This window comes from Gymnoscopelus braueri, assembly GCF_963280865.1.
Source record: "Gymnoscopelus braueri genome assembly, chromosome: 2".
Classification (NCBI taxonomy): domain Eukaryota; kingdom Metazoa; phylum Chordata; class Actinopteri; order Myctophiformes; family Myctophidae; genus Gymnoscopelus; species Gymnoscopelus braueri.
The window spans coordinates 47,637,772-47,664,543 of record NC_137604.1 but is presented as its reverse complement, the minus strand read 5'-3'; the positions used below and the strand labels follow the sequence as shown (position 1 = coordinate 47,664,543).

Below are 26,772 nucleotides of genomic sequence, written 5' to 3'. Positions count from 1 at the left end.
AGTGCCCTACTTTCCTCTATGCACCTTTCTTCAAACATGTTCACTCCTCAAAGCAGTTCACTCATTATTTCTATTTATTTATTTTATAAATGAATATATACCCGATATAATGTATACCCGCTATTGATTAATGGGTGACTGATAGTGTTCCTCCAACTCACAGTCACATCCTTTATGAAGTCACCTTTGTTAATTACATAAATAAAGATAATTGTTTTGCAAACGTGTACAATTGAGTATTAAAGCAATAAGCCACAGGAGGTGTCAGTTTACCTTGTATTTTATAATGGCTGAGAGGCGTATTGAGACCCTCTCGGCCATTATAATTTGGAGGTAAACTGAGAACTTGCGTGGCTTATTGCTTTTACAAATATGGCAACACGTCCCAACCCATTTAGACTGGAATTCCAATACGTAACTATACCTTTCAATCCGGGAACCCCTTTTGGTGTAGTTGTTGCTGTATACAGTATATATCAACATTGATGTTTGTAATTTATTTGAATAAGACATTTTTTTTCCAGAAAAGGATTTAGAAAGCGTTTTTAGAATCGGTCGGCCTCAGGTCTAAATGGGTTGAAACTCACTGCTTGTCCGTCCGTCCGTTCGTCCGTCGTTCCCAACGTTCATCGTTTCTTTATATTATTTAGTCATTTTTAATTCTCAGTTAATCAGTTCTAAACAGTTTATAGTGGTTTATTTTGGTGGTTTATTGTCTGCCCTTCCAACCTGTGGAATATAGGCTGCAGCTCAAATGCAGTTCTATAGTGTTCCTGATCATAATCCGAAAGTGACATTGTCAGTTGAAGAGATGGGGGACAGATACATTTTAACTGAAGAAGCTAAAAAAAACAAAAAAAACAATCTTTGACAGTTCTCAGACTTAGTACGTGAAGATAGTGTGTACTGCTAAAGTCCCCATGCCCGTGGAACCACATCAGCCGCGTCAAATCCTGCCCAAGCCTTATAACCTCCCTTCCCCTCTCTGTCTTCCAGTTCTCTTGCCATCTCGGAGGAGAAAAGGAAAAAAAATACTGAACAAAATAAAAAGAACTCTCGGTCAATGCCGTTGACCCAAAAAACCTTGCGATTGAGTCGGTCTGTATGCAGGGAGTACATGACAGCCAGGCTTTTTCTCCATCCGCCACTGGGCACACAGATTCTTCTGCCTCTGATAAAATGGTGTCCTCGCCTACCCACTGTCGTGCCAGGCTGTCCACCTCAAACGCACATTAGAAGCCTGTGTACCGATAAGAAGACTGGATTCAGGAGAGGCAGACAGTGTAGTTGGCATAGAGATCTCAGTGCTGGAGTATTGTACACTCTATCCATAAATTGGATTTACTGTAAGGTGCCTTCAAATATTAGTGATATTGAAGAGCGCAGATAACTTCATACTGTGCATGTGAAGTAATGTATACGACACGTACTGTAAATGTACATATAAAGAAATACATATTACTCTCTGTTTAGTTTCAGCAGTCCCAAACTTGACCGCAGGGCAACATTTCCAGCGTGTCCAGGCTGTCCCTCTTGGCTGATGCTTACTATAAATGTCTGTCTGTCTCTCTCTGTCTCTCCCTCTATTTCTTTCTTGCTCTCGCTCTCTCTCTCTCTCTCAGTTCATTGTGTGCCCCAGCACTCATCCAGAGAGTGTTGACTCAGCTTAATGTTCCTCAGATTTAAATAATGGAGTTTGGTCCCAGAGCTCATAAAAGAAAGAATGTCTCTAAACTAATTTACCTGTTCACTCCTGTCTCAGTGATGCCACGCTCGCCATCTAACATGGTTCTACAGTCTGCACTGTATGCATTTATAAATTAGATACACACACCACCACCACAACCTGGTGAATTCAGACTTCTTCTGGATGGTTGTATGTATGGTATCTACTAGTCTGTCTAAAGATAGATTTGAGAGAGTCGTGCAACCTTGTTGAATGCCTACGGCTGTCTTCTCTTCCAAGCTGTCTGAGTTATGCAATGCTGTAAACTCAAGTGTCATTATTTTGGTGCTTGTTTGTGTGAGTGGGTAGGTGCTGTGAGAGCGTGCACACGCATATACTGTATGCTTGTATGCGAGTGAGCGTTGGTGTTCATATGGGGTACATGATGGTTGTGACAAATGGTAGTATAGTACTACAGTATAGGAAGAATTTCATATTCGCTGAACACAAGCAGTGAGTGTGTTTTCCTGGTCATGTACAATCAAATAAAGTAAAGCTATATACTGTGTATATATATATATATATATATATATATATATATATATATATATATAAAATATATACAGTATATCGGTGCTGTCAAGCAGAAACCTTCTGCATATTTCTCCATATTTCAATTTGTACGCTTTTTTATAAACTTATGCCGTACAAGAGTGTCACACAAAATAAGTGAAAATAGCAGATCTACAAGCTCACAACATGAGCTTGTATTGCTATTTGCTTGCTATTTGCTTGCTTGCTATTTTTACTATTTTAAATAGTTTTTAAAATGATAATAAGAATATGGACATACAAGGTTTCCACCCGACAGCGACGATATATAATTTATATATACACAGACACACACACACACACACACACACACACACACACACACACATTTTAATTAAGAAATGCTTGACTGTAAACACAATAACTAGCAGACACAAACGCAGTCAAAATAACAAGACAAAACATACCCTCCCCACATTCCACCCACCCAGCTCAGTCTGTCCCTACAGTTGGTGGGGGTGAGGGAGGGTGAGAGGAACATGCTATCCCATCCATCTTTTCCCCCTCTGTTTGTTATAAAAATCTATTGCATAACACAGTATGCCGTCTGTCTCACAATCCCTCTCTCTCTCTCTCGTTTCCACACGTAACCGGCACCATTTTTTGACACAATGCCATTGTGAGACAATCACGACTACCGCTCATGTCTGAATATAGCCTAGCCACATACCTTTCTCCGAATTAGTTTTCAGAATCCCTATACTTCTATAAAGAGTACTTCCCTCAGTGTTGGGATGCCAGCATCCCTGTTCAGAATGATTCCGGTTGCATAATACAGTTGCTACCAAGTTATCCATCCGTCTATGCATCTGTCCACACATCCACCCACCCACCCATGCGCATGTGTTTGTTTGTCCATCCATCTGTGTACACATCCATTCATTTGTATCCATCCATCCATCCATCTCTACATCTATCTATCATCCATCCTTCCAGCGAACAGGTGTTTTTTTTTCCACTTCTAGACAGAATTTTACGCCAACAAATTGAGCAGATGAAAGGCCTAGGAGATCCTTAAGAGTGTTCCTTCTAAGTAAGTAGTGACTAGCCAAACATCTTTGGCAGACACACGCAGTACTGAGCAGCAGCAGTGGTGGAAGAAGTACTCTTTTTCTTTTATTATTTATTACATTTTTTTAAAAACTTTTACAAGTATACTCTAAGTCCCGTGAATCTAAATCTACAAAGTTACTTGCAGCTAACCTTTTCAAATAATTGCAGTACAATATTTACCTCTGAGATGTAGTGGAGTAGAAGTGTAAAGTATTGAAAAATGTACGTACTCAGGTAAAGTACAAGCGTCTCAAAACTGTGCTTAAGTAGAGTACTTGAGTAAATGTAATTTCCACCACCGCTAATAGGCATTCACCTGCCAGGAATGGGACTCAACAGCTGCGGCAGAGATTGTTTTGTTGCTTTGAGTTACTGTAGCTAATGGTGTCTGTAGGACTCTGAATGTACTATCACTTGTATTTTGGCACAAGCCATTATAAACTACTAGGCTATCCGCTGGTGGTTGGAGGTTTACGGTTTGATTGTTCTACAGGCACGGACAGCTGCTGACAAGAGTTCTTTCTGAAATTTTGACTGTACCCAACGCGCGCGCGCGCACACACACACACACACACACACACACACACACACACACACACACACACACACACACACACACACACACACACACACACACACACACACACACACACACACACTTGTCATTTCACTCAATGTGTGTGGTAGTATGTTTATTAGTGGACTTTATTAATACATGGCAGATTTTTCACTTAAAGGTGGTGTAAGTGATAGGTTTTAGTCAAAGAAAGCTCTATATTATGATAGTAATAATTACTATATAGTGTCTGTTTAATAACGGGACTCCCTGTCAGGAGAGAGAGTACCTAGTACCTTATCAGCTTATATTTTATAGTGTTCCAGTTCCAATGTGTCTGCTCACTCCTTTGTGTCATCACTTCCAATTCCACTTGTTTATTCAGTTTCTATTAGGGCTGGTGAATTAATATTAGAATATCAAATATTCCTTGAATATGGGGAAAATATGTATATTCGAATATGAAAATTAATATTCGAATATAAAGAAATCTATATATTTTTTTTTATGTTTATTTGACAGGGACAATATCATGTATCAAGTTATAAAAACAAACAAAAGATATATTTTATTGGATCCGAGCACTCGAAACATTGTTTTTTTATATTGTTTCTGTCAAAAGCAAAATTGAAGAAAAAAAAAGAAAAAAAAGAAATTATAATAATAATATTCAAATATATTCAAATAAATCTGCCAATTTTAAAGACCAATATTCGAATATCATTTCTGAGGAAAGTTGACAGCCCTAGTTTCTATTCAAGAGTTCTCTCTCCTGAATGGATAAGATTGGTATCCCGGCCTGAAAATGCATGTGTTACTAAAGAGCTGGAGAGACAGGGAGACCCCTGTTACTGAACAAACACTCTATAGCTATGATTATATATATCAGAAATATAGATATTTAACTTATTTTAGCCAAGAAATATCACTTACTCGACCTTTTTAGATAATGACTTGTTGGTTCACCACAGCCCTACAGCATTCTTGTGTGCGTGCGTGCGTGCGTGCGTGTGTGCGTGCGTGCGTGCGTGCGTACATGTGCATGCACATGCTCAAAGGGTTGGGGAAATCCATTTATTGCATTTGCAGGGCACCCCTCATCATCATCATCACCCCTTCGTATCCAGGAGCTATTGATTTTTACCTCTGTATAAGAGCTGTCAGGGTGTCATTAGTCTCTCTCTCTCTCTCTCTCTCTCTCTCTCTCTCTCTCTCTCTCTCTCTCTCTCTCTCTCTCTCTCTCTCTCTCTCTCTCTCTCTCTCTCTCTCTCTCTCTCTCTCTCTCTCTCTCTCTCTGTGTCTCAGTCTCTCTCTCTTAGCAGATGAAGATTCATCTTTCAGTAATTTCTTTTGGTTTCTATCCTTCCTTTTTTTTTTTTTTTCTATTCTCAACTATATGCTCCTGTTTTTGCCTAAGTTGTTAATGCACTATAATGTTCGCCACAACCACAACCGTAGACTTATTCTCTGGTGCTTCCACAGTGTTCATTAGAAGTAAGGAAGCCAGGGTGTTCCCAAGGTGTTTTCCCCGTGTCATCATGGCGATTACCATCATGCCGTTCTGCGTTCTGCCCGGAACAAAATCCGCTGTGCTCATTTCCATGGCTCTCTCCTAGAATTAGGCGCAGATGGGCTTTCGTGAATTTCAAATCCTCCTCATAAAAAGTGTAGATGTGCTCGTGGCTGTTCCAGTCACGCTTACTCAGAAGCCTACCCTAACGTCTTCATCCAGTGAGCTTCCACACATGTTCCCTCACCACCGTGGTGAGAACGCTTTCAACCTCATCTTCTGTCAGCGTACGTACGGTGTCACTTATACCTCAGTCTGTCTTCCCTCTCACGTGGCTTTATTTGAACATCACCGTGGATCAGACACATCTCAAGATGTGTTGATTAAAATAAAATTAGAGCGACAGATGCGCTCCAACTCCACAGCTTTTAATGGAGCCAGTATTGCTGACCCAGTGCCATCTGTCTTATTTGTTGTGGAACAGAATCCCTGGCAGACTAAACGACAGACGCACTCCTCTGGGAGAGCTCAACTGGATCTTCACAGCTATCACAGACACCATTGCCTGGAACGTGCTGCCCAGAGGTGAGACCGCATGCGCCCACACACACACATGCACACGCATACGCATGCACACACACACACACACACACGCGCACTCACACACACACAGTAGCAAGCATCCACAACGCAAGGTTGACCAGGTAACACCCCACCCACTTTATTTCTTGTCTGTGTCTTTAACTCTTTTGCATGCAATGCACCCACACGCTTACAGACTTCCCTCAGGAATGCTGTATCACAGTGACAATAGCAGTGTTGCTAACACTAACAAGTGTGTAAACCCCCCCCCCCTCCTGAGCTTTGCTGTTGATGAAGCAGACCACATCACAGACGGTCCTCATAATGATGGCATGGTGCAACTAATCCTAATCACACACACAAACAATACAAAATCATATTCATATAGCTATCAGACACTTTAGACACACAGTAGCACTGGAATTCACATACTATGTGACAAGCACAGACACACACACACACACACACACACACACACACACACACACACACACCCCCACACACCCACACACCCACACACCCACACACCCACACACCACACCCACACACCCACACACCACACACCCCCCACACACACACACACACACACACACTTGAATTATTCTCATAACAGCCTGGGAGCCCATTAAAATGAATTGGTGAATGCTCTGAGCCAATGAAATGTCATCATTTGCTTTTACATCCCCAAAGGCTGCTACCCTCTTCTTCTTCTTCTTCTTCTTCTTCTTCCTCTTCTTCTTCTTCTCCTGCTCTTGCTTTTAAGAGCATGTGACTGTTCAGCATGTTCTTTCACCCCCTTCATCATCTGTCTAGGTGCTAATTGAGCACACTTATTTCATAATATATTTTTCCTAATCAATTGGAATGTGTTCACTCCCATCTTCTGTCTCCTATTGGGTGAGAGATTTCTCTGTGTCACTCTTTCTTTCTCTCTTGCAATCTCATGCACAATCTCCCTCTCTAGATTTGTTTCAGAAGTTGTTCCGTCAGGACCTGCTTGTGGCCAGCTTGTTTCGCAATTTCCTATTGGCCGAGAGGATTATGAGGTCTTACAATTGCACGCCGGTCAGCAGTCCGCGCCTGCCTCCTACATACATGCATGCCATGTGGTAAGGCCACTACACACATACATACACACACACACACACACACACGTCCACACTGCACAGGCAAAACAGGGTAGATGGGTTACACACAAGGCATCTAGAATATTAACAGTAATATTCTGTACACCCAGAAATTTTTATTGCGACTCAGTTGCAATGCTTCACATTCCCTTAGACCTCGTTTGTCTCTCCCACACAGTCTCATTATTGGTATTATATAAACACTCGCGATAGAGTGAGGAAAACTCCACATTGCCCATTGACTTCACATAATCCTCCACTGTGTGACAAACGCAACATTATCCATCTCCCTTTAGTCAGTGGCCAAATACATATAATTTTGGGGGTCCTTGACATGAAAAAGTTTGAGCACCACTGATATAGAAACATTCGTTTTTTCAGAAAACTGTTTTGTAGAATCCCCCAGAAGCAAAGATTTGAGTTAAAATGTTAGCTTCAATATATATATATATATTCAAAGATTTGCACAAAATTTCCACGATTTTTTCCAAAACAATAGCCCAAAGAAATCTTAAAATGACACACAGATGCCTTCCCGGTCTGAAAGGGTTAACAGTAATATTCTGTACACCCAGAAATTTTTATTGCGACTCAGTTGCAATGCTTCACATTCCCTTAGACCTCGTTTGTCTCTCCCACACAGTCTCATTATTGGTATTATATAAACACTCGCGATAGAGTGAGGAAAACTCCACATTGCCCATTGACTTCACATAATCCTCCACTGTGTGACAAACGCAACATTATCCATCTCCCTTTAGTTACACAAACAGTTCACCCACTATCTCTTGTACTTTTAACAAATACCTCCCTCTATCTCTCCCACTCATTAGCTGGCTTGTGTTGAAAGATACTCTCTCTCTCTCTCTCTCTCTCTCTCTCTCTCTCTCTCTCTCTCTCTCTCTCTCTCTCTCTCTCTCCCTCTGCCTGTGGAGCTACGTGTTGTTGTATAACTTCCCTGGCACCAGTAAATAAAAGTGATTCTCGCTGCAGGTGTCTATAAGCCGGCAAGAGTCTCACTTTTCTCCTACAGGCTCATTATTTTAGAGTGTAGCTGAATTGGATTGTTTGCCATCAAATGTGCGGAAAGTGCCTTTTGATGCAGCCACTCACACACACGCACACACTTACACACGCATACACACACGCACACACTGGGGTTAGGAGAAAAGGGGAGCACTTCTGGAGACCTAGAAAGATGGAGATGGATGAACAAAGACAGAGAGGACATTAAAAATGTGATGTGGCAGCAAAAGGAGGGCACATTGGATAGATGGATAAAGTTTGAAAAATCAAAAGTGTTTGTGGAGCAGGGGAGGCCACCTGGTACAAACAAGGGATTTGATGATTGATGTTTGTTCCCACACAGAAACTGCCATTGATATTCAAATGGTTTGAAATAGGCAAGAGTTTGAGTGCGTATGCCATTCCCAAGCCAGTCATCAAGCCAGTTGTTTTGGGGAGCTCTTGTTCTGGTTCACTCAACATACTGCGTATGAGCGAGGTTTTACAACAAATGCACTTTTTAAAATCACTTGAAAACAAGGCAGGCACTCACAGACAGCGAGGCATTGAGGCTCATGAGGCACGCCCGAGCGAGCCTCAGGCAGTGTTGCCAGATTCTGTGAGAGAAACAAGCAACCAGGTCTAGGAAAACAAGCCCAAAAGAAGCGACTATGGACCGCATGAGCACTTTAAACATATACATCAGCTATTTGAAAATAGCAGATCTACAAGCTCGCGTCGCGATGCGACGCGTTGTGAGCTTGTAGATCTGCTATTTTCAAATACAATCTTGGGGGAAAATTATAATAAGCAGACCTGGCAACACTGGCCTCAGGGCGAGCGAGTGCCTGCGGAGAGCCGCCAATAGACCATATTCACACGGCGGCCATATTGGAATTTAACATTGAAAGTGCCGCCACCCGGGGTGGCTACTTTCATTGACTTCATAGAAACATGGCCGCCGTGTGAATATGGTCTATGGCATCAACGAGTGCACCATTTGAGTTGGAAAGCCAGTATGCAGTACGTTATCCAATGAACCAAAACGAGCACTCCCTGTGCGCATCACAGCCAATCACAGCAATTGGGGCGGGTTTTGGGGACGTCTGACATGGGAAGGCATACATGCAGCAAGAGCAGGTACTGTAGGAAACCAAGGGCTGCTCTCCCCCTGTGGGCCATTTTGTGTGTGTTCGGGTGTGGTTGTCCATATCTTGTGTGAGTTTTTGTGTGTGTAGTTTGTGGGTTGCACCTGCAACACACTGCTCACAGCAAGGGGGGGGGGCTCTGTCAAGCCATCAGACAATACACACACACATGCACACACACACACACACACACACACACACTTAAAGCCCATACACACTCAAAGGCTTCGTGACGAGCAGCTCTTTTTTGTTGGCAGTCACCATCAAGCTAATGCTGTCAACTCACAGTGCACCAGGCTCCTCTCTGTGAGTGTGTGTCATTTCTCATTAGAAGCCTCTCTCTCCTACCGTTCTTGTACAGATGGAACTTGGGTATCATCTGAAGTTCTTCCACGCCAACAATGATGGCTTTGTTACTTATCTCCAAAGCAACGTTTTTTACCGCAATGGCGCAGCGTTTTCTTTCTTTTTTTGGGGGGGGGAAAAACGTTCAGAACCCAAGATATCATCATTTGAAGATTTGCTGCTCCATTCACTTCTTGTTTAACTTATTACTGAAAAGGGCTGTATCTCGGCTCCTTTTTTTTTACTATGTATTTTTCAATGTTATTATGTTATTTTCAAAAGGCAGACAATTAATGTCAACAAGGTCCAATGATTGACATTTGTGAAACCACACAGTGCAACCCTCAGTGATTAGCACCCATCAGGGGATCGATTATACTGGAGATAAATATTCTGTGACCACTTGAAAAAAGGTATAAGAAAATTGAAAAATTGCTGGCACAGTTCGCAATTATGTTTTTATTTCATTGGCACTGAATGAGTTAAGACTATAATAAAAACATATTTTTACTCACCATTTGAAATCACCATTTCACAATTACGGGCAGAAAAGACAGCCCTTATCATCTTGCCCAGCGTTCGGGTTATGAAAAACCAACAGTTGAGAGGGTTTATTTGACTCACTCATATACTGTAGGTACAAGCAGTGAAATGTTAGTGTGGCATGTTCCACAAGACTGCGTACAACATCAATACTATATACACAATATAATAATAGAGCTAATGCTGGATTGCAAATACATAAAAAGAAGAGAAATAAATACATTATTTAAGGTTAAAAAGAACAGGCAGGACACACATTCTAACCAGTAAAGAAAACCCTTAGTATCAGTGGGGCATGTGTAAAAAAGGGGGGTAATTGAGTCAGATTGTAGAAGGTGTGTCCATACATGAGTGCACTTATTTATAGAAGGCATACCGATACAGGCAGCTGTGATGTTATATGGGAGTGAGTTCCATAGGAGGGGGCACCAACTGAGAAGGCCTTTTCACCAATTGTTTGGCGCTTTATTTTCTAGGACCTGGACCAACATGAAGTTGCCATCACGGGAGGGTATGGGAGGGGGCATGGTGGTGGAGGAGGTCAGAGGGAGCAAGGTTGTTGAGGGCCTTGTGGTGAGCAGTATTTTGAAATCTATTCTGTATTTTACTGGGAATCAGTGAAGGCCATGGAGGACTGGTGTCATGGGGTTTCTGGGGTGGGTTCTGGTGAGTGGGCTGGCAGTGGAAGTTTGTATAGCTCGGTAGTTTGTTGAGGACTTTCGTATTGTGATTAAGGCATGAATGCGTGTCTCTACAGCAGTGTGTGACAGTTGAGTGTGAGTTTGGAATGGTTGATGGTATCAAAGGCAGCACTGAGGTCGAGGAGGATGTTGATGATGGTATGGTTGCACAAGTACAGTAGTGCATGGGTTCCCAAACTTTTCAGCCCGCGACCCCAAAATAATGCGGCCATTGACTCGCAACCCCACCTAACCGTGGAGGTAATTTATGTACATAAACTTGCACGTTCGGTGCACATTTGTAACATATTAAAATGGTAAAATGTACTATTTGTAATCATTTTTAGATTGTAATTCATCATTTTTTTTTTTTTTTTTTTTTTTTTAACACATCCACCGCCAGAGGTTAATCTCATAATGTACTCACCAGTGCCAAGGTGTTTTTGTTGTTTTTTTGTTTTTTTCATGTCGCCATAGATCTTGTTAAAATCCTTAAGATTGAGCCGTGAACGGTCTGTTTACATCCGCGAGATCTCCCTGTATCTCCCAGTGAAGACCGCATGTCAAACGGACTTCCATGACTGTAGTTAGAGCGGATTACGTTAAACAGTGAAATGCGAGGAGAAAAAACTACAGGAAGAGAATTGAGTTTCAGTTTCGTCTGTAGAATGGGAGCGGGCGTGATCGTCGAAACCGGATCCCAAATAATTCTATTTCCTGTCATCAAACCGGAAACGGAAGTGGATCAAAAAAAATCCGAAAGTGCACCCGGACCGCGCATGCGCGAAAAGACCGCAGCCCGTAGGACTACGGGCTCGGCGCTTAACCGTTGGATTTAACGGCCCGTAGAACTACGGGCCCGGCGGTAAAGGTGTTAATGACCCAAAATAATTTCGCGACCCCCACCGTCAGTGTCCCGACCCCAACCTTGGGAACCCCTGCAGTAGTGGACTCAGTAAGCAACCCTGGGTTGCTCCCATGTTAAGGGTGTGTGAGGTCAAGGTGTGGCTGTCCACCCAGCCCACCCAGACGGCGGTTGTCAACAGTTGCCTAACACCGTCGATTTGTGTTATCAATAATGTGACGTCGGGCATGGCCAAATGGGCATTTGTCCAGACACTCACCCACAAGACATTTTATGCTTTATAGAATAGATTAATAGATTCACAATCAATAAAGAACAGGGAAAACTGTTGCGCCCTTCTTTGTCCTTTGGTCAAGGTTGACTGCAGGTGCGGTGGTCTCACAAACATGAAGGAAAACTGGCAGAAAAAGACTCGCTCACTGCATTAAAATGTCCTTAATTTTGATGCAGTGAGCGAGTCTTTTCCTGCCAGTTTTAGATTAATAATCATACATTTATATTATAAGCCATCATTCTAGCAGGTGCCCTCTAGTAATCCCTCTGTCCGTCCATCCACAAATGTCTATATTCTTCTTGTAACCACTTTCTGAACACTGGGTTCTAGTTTCCATAATGTATATATCACACATGGATGTACTGTTTGTTGTTTGTCTATTTTAATATTACTTTCTTTACATCTGCCCAGAATAATCATTTTAGTGTCAGCCAGTGCATAGTGCACCATCAATCTGAACTGGTTATTGATAACGTTCGTTTCATGCTGTCAGACCAGTTGAATCCACAAATTGTACCATCTGAGATGTGCCACGTGTCTGTCATTGCGAACGCGGAAGGAAGCGCGCCTCCGCCCAAGTGGAGCTTACTATGAAACCGTGCTCGGGTTGTGTGTGGCTCTGTCTGTGTGTGGCTCTGTGTGCACTGCCTGTGTGCAGCCGCGCCCCCATGTGACTCACGCTCTCATTGGCTGCTGACAGATGTCAGAGTGGAGCTTACTATGAAACCAACCCGATCCCCCGCCAAACACGGTGAAATAGCACGGATTGACAAATGGCAATTCCGTGCATAGATGACTAGGAACTCCGAAACTCCGTGCATAGGAGAACCATATCCCCCCCCCATTAACTTCAATATGAGGCGGACCCAGTCACGTGACTTTCTCTCTTTGCTCTCCCCATCACGGTGAAATAACACGGATTACAAGTCCGTAAATACACAACATAACAATTTTAAAAAGACAACAAAAAAAGGGCTGCGTTCGCTTCCCGCGTTCGCGCGTCTTACTTGTAATTTCATACATGAGAGTGAATGAGCTAGATCCCACAATACCACTAACCTAGATGGGGGGGAAAGCCTCTTGAGCTCACGAAAGGCATGAGCCTATAACGTCATGCCTAACATTCAGCATCGCATCACATTACATAGGATAGCGTGCAGCGCATAGATTGAAGATCACGACTCAACCATAACCTCAGCTAACTGAGTGGAAGAAACCCCTTGAGCCCCAGAATCCAGTATCCTGCCAGAGAGAGAGAGAGGAGAGAGAAACAGCCGAGTAGAGTAGCAGAATGTACGATGATGCTTGATGTGTGTTATCTAACCCTATGAATTAGATATGATGACCATGAGAGAATGCTGAGGTTTAAGAAAGGATCAAAGACTCACTGCTGCCCTCCCTAAGACCCCGGGGGCGGGAGTGTTAGAGTGTGTGTGTGTGTGTGTGTGTGTGTGGAGATATACATGAGTGAGGGGGAATACGGTAAGTTTGGGAAAGTGTGCATTTGTGCGTTATTTCTTTGCAGGCATGTGGACATTCCTCTTTGTCTTTGACCATGTTAATTTATTCTGTATATTGTACCTAATAATGTTATTTGTGTGTGTTGTCTCTGTCCAGGCAAGCGTGGGACCTGGCAGTGGACATCTGCCTCTCACAACTCCCTACCATCATTGAAGAGGGCACCGCCTTCAGAGTAAGTGTGTGTGTGTGTGTGTGTGTGTGTGTGTGTGTGTGTGTGTGTGTGTGTGTGTGTCATCCCGAAAAACAAGACCTCCTTATCCCCCCCCACACATTGAGTCACTCCAGCAGTAAGATAAAGCACCCTTCTTCAAGTGTGTGCATTCGTGCAGGAACATGAGTGTGTGTGTGTGTGAGAGAGATTGTTTGGTGGGGGGGGGGGGGGGTCCCGTGATGAATGGCTGTTCGTCTCACCTCACCTCTTTCATCTTTTCATTACCCGGGCCCGGAGCGCCTGCCCTATCACTTCCTGTCAGCACTGCGTGTTTTCCAACATTTACCCTGATTCATCATGCGCACACATACACATACACTCAATCGCTGTCCGACCCGTTTGGATGCCACGTCAAAATGTCAACTGTAACGTATGACGTGTCACTCGGTCAGCGGGGTTGATGAAGTGGTCTCTGGTGGTGGCGGCGGTCGCTGGACTGTTTGACCCGAGTTTTGGGCACGTTAAATGTACTGACGCGGCATGGAACCGTGACGATGGAGATACACTGCTGTCTGTGTATTAGAAGCAAGCTTAGATAGGTGGATCTGTTGGCGAATGATATTATGTCTATACAGACATTTGGTGATGGACACCAAGTTGTGTGTGACAGTTCAAAAGAGTAAAAGTCCACACAACAGCAAGTGTTTACTTTAACACATCAAGTGCCAGAGGTTTTTTAAAACAGGTTACAACCAGTGCCAGCGCTTCTTACCGTTTACGCTGATCTGTTCAGAGCTGTAGAAGCCTCCACGAGGACGCGGATGTAAACAAAGGGTGTGTGCGCTCCGGTCGGGGGTCCCGTCTAACGACTGGAACAATAATATTTCTAACGCGATCCGCCATTGCAGAGTGATCGCTCGTCGAAAATGGCTCGTTTTCACCACGGTAAAAAGATATGGAGATAAGGACCTTTTTCTCAAGATCCTATCATTGGAGTGGACGGGAGGTACTTTTTTAGGACTGGATTCATATCCGTACATTACATTTTACAGGGTCCCCGGATCATTCCTAAGTTGCGTTAGAGCGCCCCATGTGAAAAAAGAATAATAATAATAATTTGAACACACGTAGATCTACGGTTATGGCACTCGACGGGTGTATTTGTAAAACCGTAGATCTCCGGTTTTGGCACTCAATGTGTTAAAACACAGAAACAATGACACGGTACAACGTCTCGGCCACAGTTGTCCTTCATCAGGATCCCCCCTGATGAAACACTTAGGAGCAATGCTGTTTGTGCAGACTTTCATTCTTTTGAATTATACAGATTTGCTCATACACATAAAACATGTGTTCCAATGGATCCAATCCAGTTATTATTTAGTCACAAGCTCTTGTCAATACTTGTCATTGGTTAAAATTGTATAAAACCCACTGGACAGACTTAACCACTTTTGCTTAAAGGAGAATTTTGCCCTAGCCGTTTTCCTACCTTGATTTGAGGTTTAGTCATGATGAGAGTGGTCCGGGACCCCCAGATCATAACGAGCGAAGTTCTCCATTCCGGGGACTCCCACAAACCGCAGCTCAGAACGTCCGTCTTTAGATCTTGGCTAAATCCGCTTATTTCCGTCGCTTTTTTTTTTCTTCTTTTTTTTTTCTTCTTTTTTTTTTCTTCTTATATCTGTAGTGTGTGGTCCGATGTCACTGCTATTATGCTATTGCTACATGGGCGCCACCATTACCGTTTACAGATCTGTTTTACTGAAATCACGTTTTAAATCTCATCTTGCGATACTCCCGCCCAGCCACTCTGGAGACCGGAGGGCGGAAGTATCGCGAGACTATATTTAAAACGTCCGTTCTGAGCTGTGGTTTGGGGGGTCCTGGAAATGGAGAACGTCGCTCGTTATGACTCTCTCATCATGACTTAACAACCTCAAATCAAGGTAAGAAAACGCTTAGGGCAAAATGTTCCTTTAAAACAGCGAAAACAGCGGCTATTTTCTCTACTTTTGCACGGTACTGTTGGGCATTACTTTATGGAAAAACACGAGTTGAAATACAGTATGGATAATACAAGGCTACTGCCAAAACGCAACGATGTGCTATAAAGCAGTGTTCACTGTTCAGTAATACTAATGGGGGGGAGGGGACAAGTATGTACTCTTCCTCCTCCGCCTCTCCCAACTTTTATGTTGCTGCCATTTTTTTCCTCTCTCCTCCACCTGGTATGAGGAGGTGAGCATCCTCGCCATGACTCCTGTGAGAGCACTTTCCCCTCCTCTCCCTCTTAAGTTCTTGTGCCATTCATTCAGACTGAAAACACTTAACCCATTCAATCCTGGGAACGCATCTTACAAAACATCTTACAAAACGTCTTTTTTTTTTCAGGTTTTCTGAAAAGCGTATGTTGCTGTGGTGCTCAAACCTTTTCATGTCAAGGACCACCCTCAATTATATGTATTTGGCCACGGACCCCCATCTCAAAATATTTCATTCTAGGGAATGTGTAGTAGATTTGAGTAACAAATGTTCGCTTTAAAAAAATATTTATATTCAAAGATTTTGCACAAATTTTCATGATAAAAAAAAAAAAAGCAGATCTACAAGATCATAGCGCGGCACTGATCTTGTAGATCTGCTTTTTTTTAATAGCCCAAAGTAATGGTTATAGCTGACACGGATGCGTTCCCGGTTTGAATGGGTTAACAGCACTGTAATTGAGCCTCTCAGGATTACTAAGAGAGATTTCTCTTCACTGCCTCCCTCTTCAGCATCTTTCTTTCCACACTTTCCAACCGTTGGCCCTCTCCTTATCTGATTCAGTTTATCTGGAAATAATCATTCTGTAGAGCAGTTATATGCTTTTGTATTGTGACTTGATTTCCCATGATCTCATTCTCTCTTTGTCTTTGTCACACTCTCTGTTTCACTCGTTAAAGGGGCAGCAAGTGATAATGTTTTGTTGATATAAGTGTTAAATAGCTCTATATTCTGAAAGTAATCATTGCTATAGTGTTTATTCGGTAATGGGGGTCCACCAGTCTCTCCTGCTCTTTTAGTAAACAGAAAATGCATTTTCAGGTCAGGATACCAAATTCATCCAGTCAGGAGAGAGAACTGATACAGGATAAACAAGTGAATTTGGAAGTGATGACACAAAGAAATGAGCAGACAAAATTGGAACTGGAACACTATACAATTTAAGCTAACAAAAAATATAAAAGTATATTGGATGAAATTGGCAACCCACATGAACATTTATTTTCCGTTTATTATAGAGCTGGGTAGACCCTTGTTAGGCGCTGTGTCTACTGAGAACACCCTTTTTAGCTGAGGAGCACCGTGGATATCATGTCCATAGAGCTCGCATGCAGCGTTTATTAACACCCACGACGTTCAAACCGATTAACCATTGCTGTGCTTGAATGGTCCTTCTCTATGTTATTAGCACAAATTGCTTAGCTGAGACAATGGCTAACAAGGGCTTCTAGTGGTTGTGAAAACGATTCGGGTCGTGAATTACCGGGCTGTCAGACACAGCCGGGAGGATCAAAAGAGCTTTCTAGCTTGAAGCGCCCAGGGCACCAAAAACGCTGGGCGTCGGTAGCGCTGAGGCACGATGCTCGGGTGCAGAGAAGAGGAGCGCACCAGTGCGTCTTTAGAAATGCATGGCTGACTGGCACTGCCAGCTCAAGAGGCGTTCTCAGCAAACATTCCATGGCAATAATTAACATTAGAAAATTGAGCTTTGTTTGAATCCAAAAATATCAATGACACTCCTTTTAACACAATCTGAAGCTGTGATGTGTGTGAGCCTATGTGTAGTCGTGTTAAGCTCAATTTGCATTACAGGCAAATTGATTTAGCCAATCAACTGCTAAGCAGGTTGATACTTTCCTCTGCACATCCATCAACCTTCTATTTATCCGTGCTGTCATTTCCACTCCAATAGTAACACACACTCTGTAGGTCATCCTCAGAGAAGCCCTCCATTAACCTTAATTTAATCCGGGAACGCATCTCTGTCATTTTAGATTTCTTTGGCTATTCAAAAATAGCAGATCTACAAGCTCATAGCTCGGCCCTCGAGCACAGAGTGCTGCGCTAGGAGCTTGTAGATCTGCTATTTTTGAAAAATCTTGAAAATGTGTGCAATTTTTCAAAAATGGCTAATATTTTTGAATAGCCAAAGAAATCTTAAAATGATAAGAGATGCGTTCCCGGATTGAATGGGTTAACGTCTCCAGTCTCCATCCTCCATACATCTGGCTAGCTCTCCCGTACTTATCAGGCCCCGTCTTTCTTTAGCATGTCCACATATCTAGGTGTTGGACGCCCTCGTGATCGATGCCTGGGTGTAGGCTCACATACAGTAGCACAGGTTTGTGACAGTGACGCCTGGCTGCTAACAGTATCTTCTCACTCACTCTTGATAGCCCCCCCCCCATACAGATGCTTGTTGGTAAGGTGCTCGTTTTAGTTGCTGTTTTGGTCTGCACCTATCCTATGGTGTAGCACCTATCCAGGGACTTCTGTAGGTTTTATATGGTATTTAGTTAGTTGTCTTAAATTATCTTTGACTGGCAGTGGCATCTGTTATGCAATTAGACTGGGATCAATTCCCTTTGCAGGTTGCTAATCTGATCTGATCTGAGTCTAGAGCAGATACCTAAACGGTATGTGCAATCTGTGCATGTATGTGTGAATACAATTCAATAATTAAATTATAATCATATAGTATGCAGGCTCTAGAGCGGATCAGACTGGTTTGTTTGGAACAGAAACGCAAGGTGATATGGAATAATATGCAATACTTTTTTCAAGTTGGAGCCATTACTTTTTTGATTCTAGAAGACATGTTCAGTGGGCGAGTAGTTAGCCTACAGCCAAAGAACTTTGCTACTATTGTAGGGGTGATAATACGTTTGTTTCCAGTCCAATATTCCTTTATTTTGCCTCCAGCTAACGCGATGGCGTAATGAATGACGGAGGTACAAAAAGGGTCTATTTGAGAACAGACTCTACCATCTCAGAGAAGGGGCTGGCTTGATATGCCAGGGGAGTTTGGACGTCCAAACACTGGCCATGTCATTCAGAGCAATCCCCACGCAGCATGATCAAAACAATACATTATTTAGACTCTGCCAGTTTTTCAGGAGGCCCATCATAACAGATCCGCTCCTGATGACATCATGGCGTTTTTGGCACCAGCTCATTTTATTCATGAATACAATGGTTGTGTGACTTATTGAAAAGGAATATTTCATTGATTTTGTGTGTGTGTGTGTGTGTGTGTGTGTGTGTGTGTGTGTGTGTGTGTGTGTGTGTGTGTGTGTGTGTGTGTGTGTGTGTGTGTGTGTGTGTGTGTGTGTGTGTGTGTGTGTGTGTGTGTGTGTGTGCGTGCGTGTGTTCTGCCCACAGCATAGCCCTTTCTTTGCAGAACAGCTGACAGCATTCCAGGTGTGGCTGACCATGGGTGTGGAAAACAGGAATCCACCAGAGCAGCTCCCCATTGTCCTACAGGTACACACACACTTAACCCATTAAGACCTGTGTCCTCATGTTGCTATACTGTATATATAGCTAAATTCTAAAATGACACGAATGCTTTCCCGTTTTTAATGGGATAAATGACAAATACTGTATCAACACTGTTAGACTACAGACATACAGTAACCAAGGACTGTGATATGTGCCTCTTAGGGCTGATATTCAGTCAGCATGTCCAAGAAAACTTCCAAGAAAACTTTTTGGACCTGTTTCCTTCTCTCTTGATCCTGATTTACACCAGTGTTGTAGATATTGGGAAAATAGATCAGGTGTAGTGTTTGTACTGGAGTTTGTAAAACCTCTCAAGGACCAGAGATGGCTTTCACCGAGGACGGTCGCACCTTTTCACCGCTCCTGATTTCCACACCGCGCTCTATTCTTCAACGGCGAAAACAACACCTACGCCTCAAAAGGATCATCACTACCAGCAACAACCTGGTGCTGTTCTACGCTGCTATATTGCAAGGATTAATATTTATCGAATCCCACAATGTGCAGCTTCAACGGAGAGCGTGTGCAAACGGAGATTTACCGCAAGACGCGGCGACGTTACTTTTTAAAGTTTTCGGCGCGAGTAAATCGGTACAAACACGGAGAAGGACACCAAACCAGCTGGACGGCCTTACAGTAAGAAAGATTATTTGGTTGAGTCTAATGTTGTCGGGAAATGTACATTCTAATCCCGGCCCACCGACCGTGAAGAGCACCACGGAGACTCCCTATGATCACCACTACAATGTAAGCAACATCACAGCTGATTTCAAACGCGACGGAAGCGCCCGACAAGGTCCGGACCACAACATGCAGACAAATAACTTTGTTTGGCAACGGCCCACCTCACCTGATAAGAAAGAACCCCAGCAAAGAGCTGGAGAAACAAGGATGGATTATTTGTCCCGGTTAACGTCTGTGCTGGCTCCAAATCCTGCATTCTCAAGCAGACCACCGCCTGAAGGAATGTGGGTGACGAGACAAGGGCTTCCCCAACAGCAGCGTCATCAAGAGGATTTCCTCCTGCGACACACGGGCCCAAGACAACCACAGGGTTTCTCTCAGAGGGAAACACAGGAAAACAGTGTTTTTCCCCCTGTTTCTGCCATCTCCTGGCACCACCGCTTAACGTCGACGCGGGACAACAGCTTCACCCCTCCCCCACCCCCACCCCCCCCTCCTCCTCCACCACCACCACCACCAGTGGATACCAGGACAACCGCATAGTATCCCACCAAGAGGAATGCTGGGAAACGGAGTTCCTTTCCCTGTTTTCCAAGCGGTCACTGGTCATCTACATGGTTTTCCATTGTGGGATCGGCGTGGAAACTTCTGCCTCACCCCTCCCCCACCCCCCTCCCCCACTGCCCTGCTGCAATCACAAAGCCCCCACCCCCCTCCCCCGATCATACCCCCCCTCCCCCCCTCCCCCCACCCCATCCCCCACAGCAGGACAGAGGAAGGTCTGGCAGTCCCCCCTGCAGAGACCACGAAACCAGCTGATCAGGTTTTAACCCAAACCCCCCTACCCCCCCGCCCATCAGCGACCCCCCCCACCGACCTCCCAGAGCCTGTAAGGGACAATGGTTACTACTCAACTGAAGACATGGATGGCCTTTTTTCTACTAGAGGTACTCACATTGTTCACTTGAATGTTAACAGTCTTAAAAACCCTGAAAAAATGTCTGAACTGAGATCCATGTTTGGAAGTGGCAAGGTAGACATTATTTCATTCTCAGAAACTAAGTTGGATAATTCCATCAAAGACTTTGAGATTGAAATAAAGGGCTACAATGTCATCAGAAAAGACAGAAATCTCTCTGGGGGTGGGGTTTGCATCTATGTGAGATCAGACATTATTTACGATGTGATCCCAGATATGGATAACAACCCCACTGAATCGGTCTGGGTCAAAATTTTATACCCACATGCAAAACCACTGATAATTGGCGCCATCTACAGACCCCCAGATCAAAATGCTTTTTATGACTTGATTGAGGATCATGTGGCGGGTTTAGGAAACTCTGAGACGGTTTTAATTGGTGACTTTAACACCTGTGTTCTGAAGAAAGACTCAGCTACCTTTAAGTCCCTCAGAAAGTTCTGTGACCTGCACAGCTTTACCCAGCTGATAAAGCATTTTACAAGGGTAGGCATTGCTTCTCAATCAATCATAGACCTAGTGTTGACAACGGACCAATCCAGAATTTCCAAGAGTGGAGTGATTGAGTGTAGCTTAAGTGATCACAATATCATTTTCTGCACACGGAAGATTCACGGACCTGGAGCTTATTGTCACAGGACAATCAGCTGCAGGTCTATGAAACACTACTCAAGTGATCTTCTAACAACAGCTCTTGGAAAAATGGACTGGTCCCATGTCCTAAATTGCACCTCTGTGGAGGAGTCCTGGTCCTGTTTCAAAAAAGCTTTTTTGTGTGTACTTGATAACATCGCACCCACAAAGGTGGTGAGGGTCAAAGCTAGCACAGAACCTTGGATGAAGGGTGACATTTTGAATGCCATCAAACTCAGGAACAAAAGCTACTCCGAGCTCAGGAAAAACAAAAGTGAGCAGCTACTTGAAAAGTGCAGAAATCTACGAAATGTAGTTACTAAATTGATCAGAAATGCCAAAAAGAATTTCTTAAATGAGAACATAGAGGCAAACAAAAGCCACCCACAAAAACTGTGGGAGGCACTAAAACAATTAGGCTGCAACGGAAAGATTCAGACTAAATCTACAAACATTTGCATTATTTCAAGTGGCTCGCTCACTACCGACAAGCAATTGGTAGCGGACTGTTTTAACAGTTTCTTCACCACAGTTGCAACCCAGTTGGTAAGCAAACTCCCTCAGCATTCAGGTCTGTATGGCCCCGACCACATTCAAGCTCACTATGAGAAACTAGGGGCTAAAAAAGATTCCTTCTTTTTCAAACCTGTATTGACTGTTGATGTGCAAAACAAACTCCTCGCCCTACAGCCAAACAAGGCCACCGGCCTTGACAACATCCCCACCAGATTCCTCAGAGACGCAGCGGTCTCCATTGCTCCCATAGTAGCCCACATTACAAACTTATCCATCAGTCAGTGTCACGTCCCACAAGAATTCAAGTTGGCAAGAGTAATCCCTCTATTTAAAAAAGGAAGCAAACTAGATCCTGGCAACTATAGGCCTGTTTCCATCCTTTGTTCCATCTCAAAGGTTATAGAGCGATCAATCCAAGAACAAATCAACAGCTACCTCAGCGAGCGTAAACTGTTGTTTGAATTCCAATCAGGCTTCAGAACATCCCACTCCACTGACACATGCCTACTATATTTGACCGACTACATCAAACGTGAGGTAGACTCGGGCAAATACTGTGGCATGGTCATGCTGGACCTCCAAAAGGCGTTTGACACTGTAAACCACGCAATTCTACTTGATAAGCTGAGGGCGATTGGTTTTGATTGCACATCACTAAATTGGATGAGATCTTACTTGGAGGGTAGAGAACAAGTGGTTGACATCAACGGAACCATGTCCTCATCCCTCCCGGTGAGCTGCGGGGTTCCTCAAGGCAGCATTCTAGGGCCGTTACTGTTCCTTCTATACATTAACGACATGAATGCTGCCTGTAACTGCAAACTGTTCCTGTTCGCTGATGACTCGGCACTCCTGATCTCGGGTGAGGACAAGTTGCAAGTTGAGGAAGCTCTCAGCTCTGAACTCTCAAAAATCCGTACCTGGCTTACCGATAACAAACTGTCTCTACACCTTGGGAAAACTGAATCCATCCTATTTGGGACCAAACATTCCCTCAGTAAAATGAAGGTAAATGACTTCAAGGTCAAAGTCGATGACACAATCATCACTAGCAAAGAAGAGATTACCTATTTGGGATGTATTCTGGACAAATACCTGTCAGGTGAAAGCATGGCAACAAAGGTGGTCAAAGGAGTAAACCAGAGAACCAGATTTATGGGCAGAGTTTCCTCTTTTGTCAACCCTCAGGCCCTCAGGACCCTCTCAGGGGCCCTGATTCAGCCCCTTTTTGACTATGCTAGCTCCTCTTGGTACTCCAACACCTCAGTGTCACTGCAGACTAAGCTTCAAACCTCCCAAAACAAACTGATCCGACTACTTCTCGGACTGGGGCCCATGACCCACCTCTCTCCCATTCACTTTGCCAGCCTAGGCTGGCTCAGGGTGGAAGACAGGGTTAAACAACTAAAAATGGGTCTGGTATTCAAAATTGTAAATGCAGATTTGCCCGATATGCCCCCTATACCCGCATATCTGTATAAATACCTCGAAAAAGTTAGTGACACCCACAGCCACGAAACTAGAGGGAGCGTAAACAACAATCTGGTACCACCCACCCATAAAACAAACATGGGCAAATTCTCCTTCTATAGCACAGCCACCAAGGAATGGAATAGTCTAACCCCATCCCTCAAAAAATGCAGTTCGCTGGGCTCATTCAAAACTGCCCTAAAAACCCATCTTTCTGGAGGCCGAAAGAGGAGCTAGTACCAGTTTCCCTGTAGACAGACGACCCCCCCCCCCTCCTCTTTTTGTACATATTTTGTATTTCCTCATGCTTTTTTTGTATATAATTTTTTATTTTTCCATGCTTCCCCCCCCCCTTTCTTTTTGTACATATATTTTTAAATGCTTTTTTTGTACATAGTGGTACTTTTTCTGTATTATCTGTATTTTCATGTTGATTTTTGAACTGTTTGGTTGCTACTATATATGTCTATGAAATTAACTCAAGGACCCCAACGGAAACAAGTCCGCAAGGACTTTTTTGGCCGGACCTTTTAGACAAAAGCATTATAAATGTAACTGTGTTGTTTTACATTCTTTTGCCTAATAAAAATTTCAATCAATCAATCAATCTCAAGCAACAACATGTGCAACATATTCTATGTGGTACTATGGATCAGGGTGCATTGTGGTTAATGCTTCTCAGGGTACCATAAAGCCAGGGCCATGTATTATGTATTGTTGTTACCCTTTGTCATTTGTCATTCATTTGTCTAATGTTATTTTTCAATATATATCATTAGACAAATATGAGCAATTCAAACACATAACCCAGGCAACAAGCAACACAGTAGCAGCTGCCAAATGCAGGGAGGACTGCTGGCAAAAAATCTGACACTGGATGTCTAAAGTAAGACGCTTATAATATCCCTGTCCCAATCATTAGGGCAAAAGTAGATCTGCCTATAATTGCATTTATGTATTCCATTAAATTATTGTCTTGCTTACTGTCATCTTTCAGCTGCAACCCCAGCAGTGTAAAACAGAGTTGGGAGCAAAACATAATACTATATAAAGTCATAAATCAAAGGAGTAAGGAGACTTACTTTCATATCTTATAAGTAAACAAAGACAAGGTTTCAGTGCTTAAATCAGTCTGCAGGATGATATGGGTGTACAAAACACAATAAATGGCTTCATGCTGTGTATATGAAATGGCTTTCATTGGCTGCAAGCATATTGCTTGCAGCCAATGAAAGCCATGACTCAAGCAGCTGACACAGATAACTCACTCTCTCCGACAAGAATCTATATCTCTCATATAAAAAATTGTCATGGAAAGCCAAAGGGTTTTCCTGTTAATGAACACTCTTTCCCTCCTAAGAGATCCTCTCACGGGATGTACTATGAATGGTGATGGCATTTTCTAAGAGAATTGGGGTTTGATCAGTAGGCAGTACTTTTGTACGTGTTGATCACAAACATAACCTGCTCCCGAGCAGGTTAGGTGTACAACATAAGTTACCAGGGTGATGTACCTTTAGTAAGAAGTGAACCACCATCATGTCTGTGAAACCCCAGGGTTAAGCCTGAAGTTACCTCACTAACAGCAAATCCTGCTTCGCAGTGCAGGCCTCAAGTTGTACTTGGTTGGTAACACCTGTATTCTGGCTTTGACAGCAAAGCATTGATATGTGTCACAGAATAATCTTCTCTGCAACCTCAGTCCAGTCTTGTGTTTTGTTTTCTTCGTATCTTGTGTGTTGTAAAGTGTGTTACAGTTTATTTATTATGGCAGAGTGTCTTCAACTGTCACTCTGAGGTCTGTGACCCGATGTATCGGAAACCACTGGTTTAGATTAGGAGTTTTATCTCTTCCACTTCAGTTCAGTCGTACAGATAATTGAGAGAACACACACACACACACACACACACACACACACACACACACACACACACACACACACACACAGACAGAGCACCACCACTACTACCAAGTACACTTACAAGCCGGCCAGTGCAATTTACCGCACTTCCAACATCTTACATGCGTACAACCCAGGGGTTGGGTTAGAACAATTAACACATTGGGTGCCAGAGGTTTATTAAAATATTATACGTTGAGTGCCTGCATTTCTTCCATCCACTTGCGTTATAAGTTTCGTGCTGTGAGAAGCCCCGACGAGGAAGTGCATGTAAACAAAGCGTGCGTGCGAGACGGCGGAGGGTCCCGACTAACGCCTGGAACAATAATATTTCCAACGCGACCCTCCATTGCAGCGTGATCGCCGATCGAAAACGGCTCGTTTCCACCACATTAAAAAGAAATGGAGATATTAAGCTTTTAGTCAAGGAGATAACATTGAAAACGCCGACCGGAAGGATTTTTGACATGGAGCCAGATCCAGCTTCTTCTTCTCAGAAACTCCTTGGGTGATGTCAAAGTTTCGTTTTAGCGCCCCACGTGGCCCACATGTATAAAAATAGAATTGGGTCAAAAACGGTCCGGACCGTTTTCGGCACTTCTCGTTTGGACCCTCAAAAACGGTCCGGACCGTTTTTGGCATTCAATGTGTTAAGCAAAAGCCACATTTTAGTTTGTAATGCCATGAATATTTACTTTGACCGAGCTCTACTCTGTTTTGCTGAGATGAGAGGTCATGCTGCTCCTTGTGCACTGCGTGAATCCCTGGAATGGAATTCATCTTCAGTAAATGAAACACACAGTTGCAGTCTTTTCCCCTGCAGAGAAAGAAAAAAAAGAGCAATTGGGGGATTTTATTTTCCTTGTGATGACCTCAATTTGTTTGGAGCAGCCTAATTGGGCCAAAGTCTTGTCTTTTCCAAGCCCTCAGAGTGTATGTCAGCTCTGAAGAAATAGCGTTGGGAGTTGTTCCCCTGTACTGCCCCACAGTGTCGTACACTGGGTTATATTATATCACAGTGTAGTGGCGGTGTGTTGAATGGTAATTTCCGGCTGAGTCAGCAGAGCTTCGAGCCGCAGCCCTTCCATCCAGCAGCTCTGCCGGGACCCGTAAAAGGCAAATAAAAAGCAGCAGTGGAAGACTGATAGAAGAGCACTGGAAGGGTTGAGGGGGTCCACTGTGTGTGTGTGTGTGTGTGTGTGTGTGTGTGTGTGTGTGTGTGTGTGTGTGTGTGTGTGTGTGTGTGTGTGTGTGTGTGTGTGTGTGTGTGTGTGTGTGTGTGTGTGTGTGTGTGTGTGTGTGTGTGTGTGTGTGTGTGTGTGTGTGTGTGTGCGTGCACGCACACGCGTCACAGGTCACTCGTACAACTATGGAAAAGTGTATGCACAGAACATGGTTTTGCAA

The 26,772-nt window shown here is 43.5% G+C and overlaps 1 protein-coding gene across 2 annotated transcripts in view; it reads left to right on the top strand.

Moving 5' to 3' along the window:
• Positions 1–26,772, top strand: part of rptor (regulatory associated protein of MTOR, complex 1) — a 199,116-nt gene that overhangs the window by 93,428 nt on the left and 78,916 nt on the right. For both annotated transcript variants that reach the window (XM_080417271.1, XM_080417270.1), the window contains exons 9-12: positions 5,882–5,982; positions 6,944–7,088; positions 13,584–13,659; positions 19,066–19,167. In XM_080417271.1, coding sequence (XP_080273397.1) covers positions 5,882–5,982; positions 6,944–7,088; positions 13,584–13,659; positions 19,066–19,167 — 424 coding nt within the window. The remainder of the gene's footprint in view (positions 1–5,881; positions 5,983–6,943; positions 7,089–13,583; positions 13,660–19,065; positions 19,168–26,772) is intronic.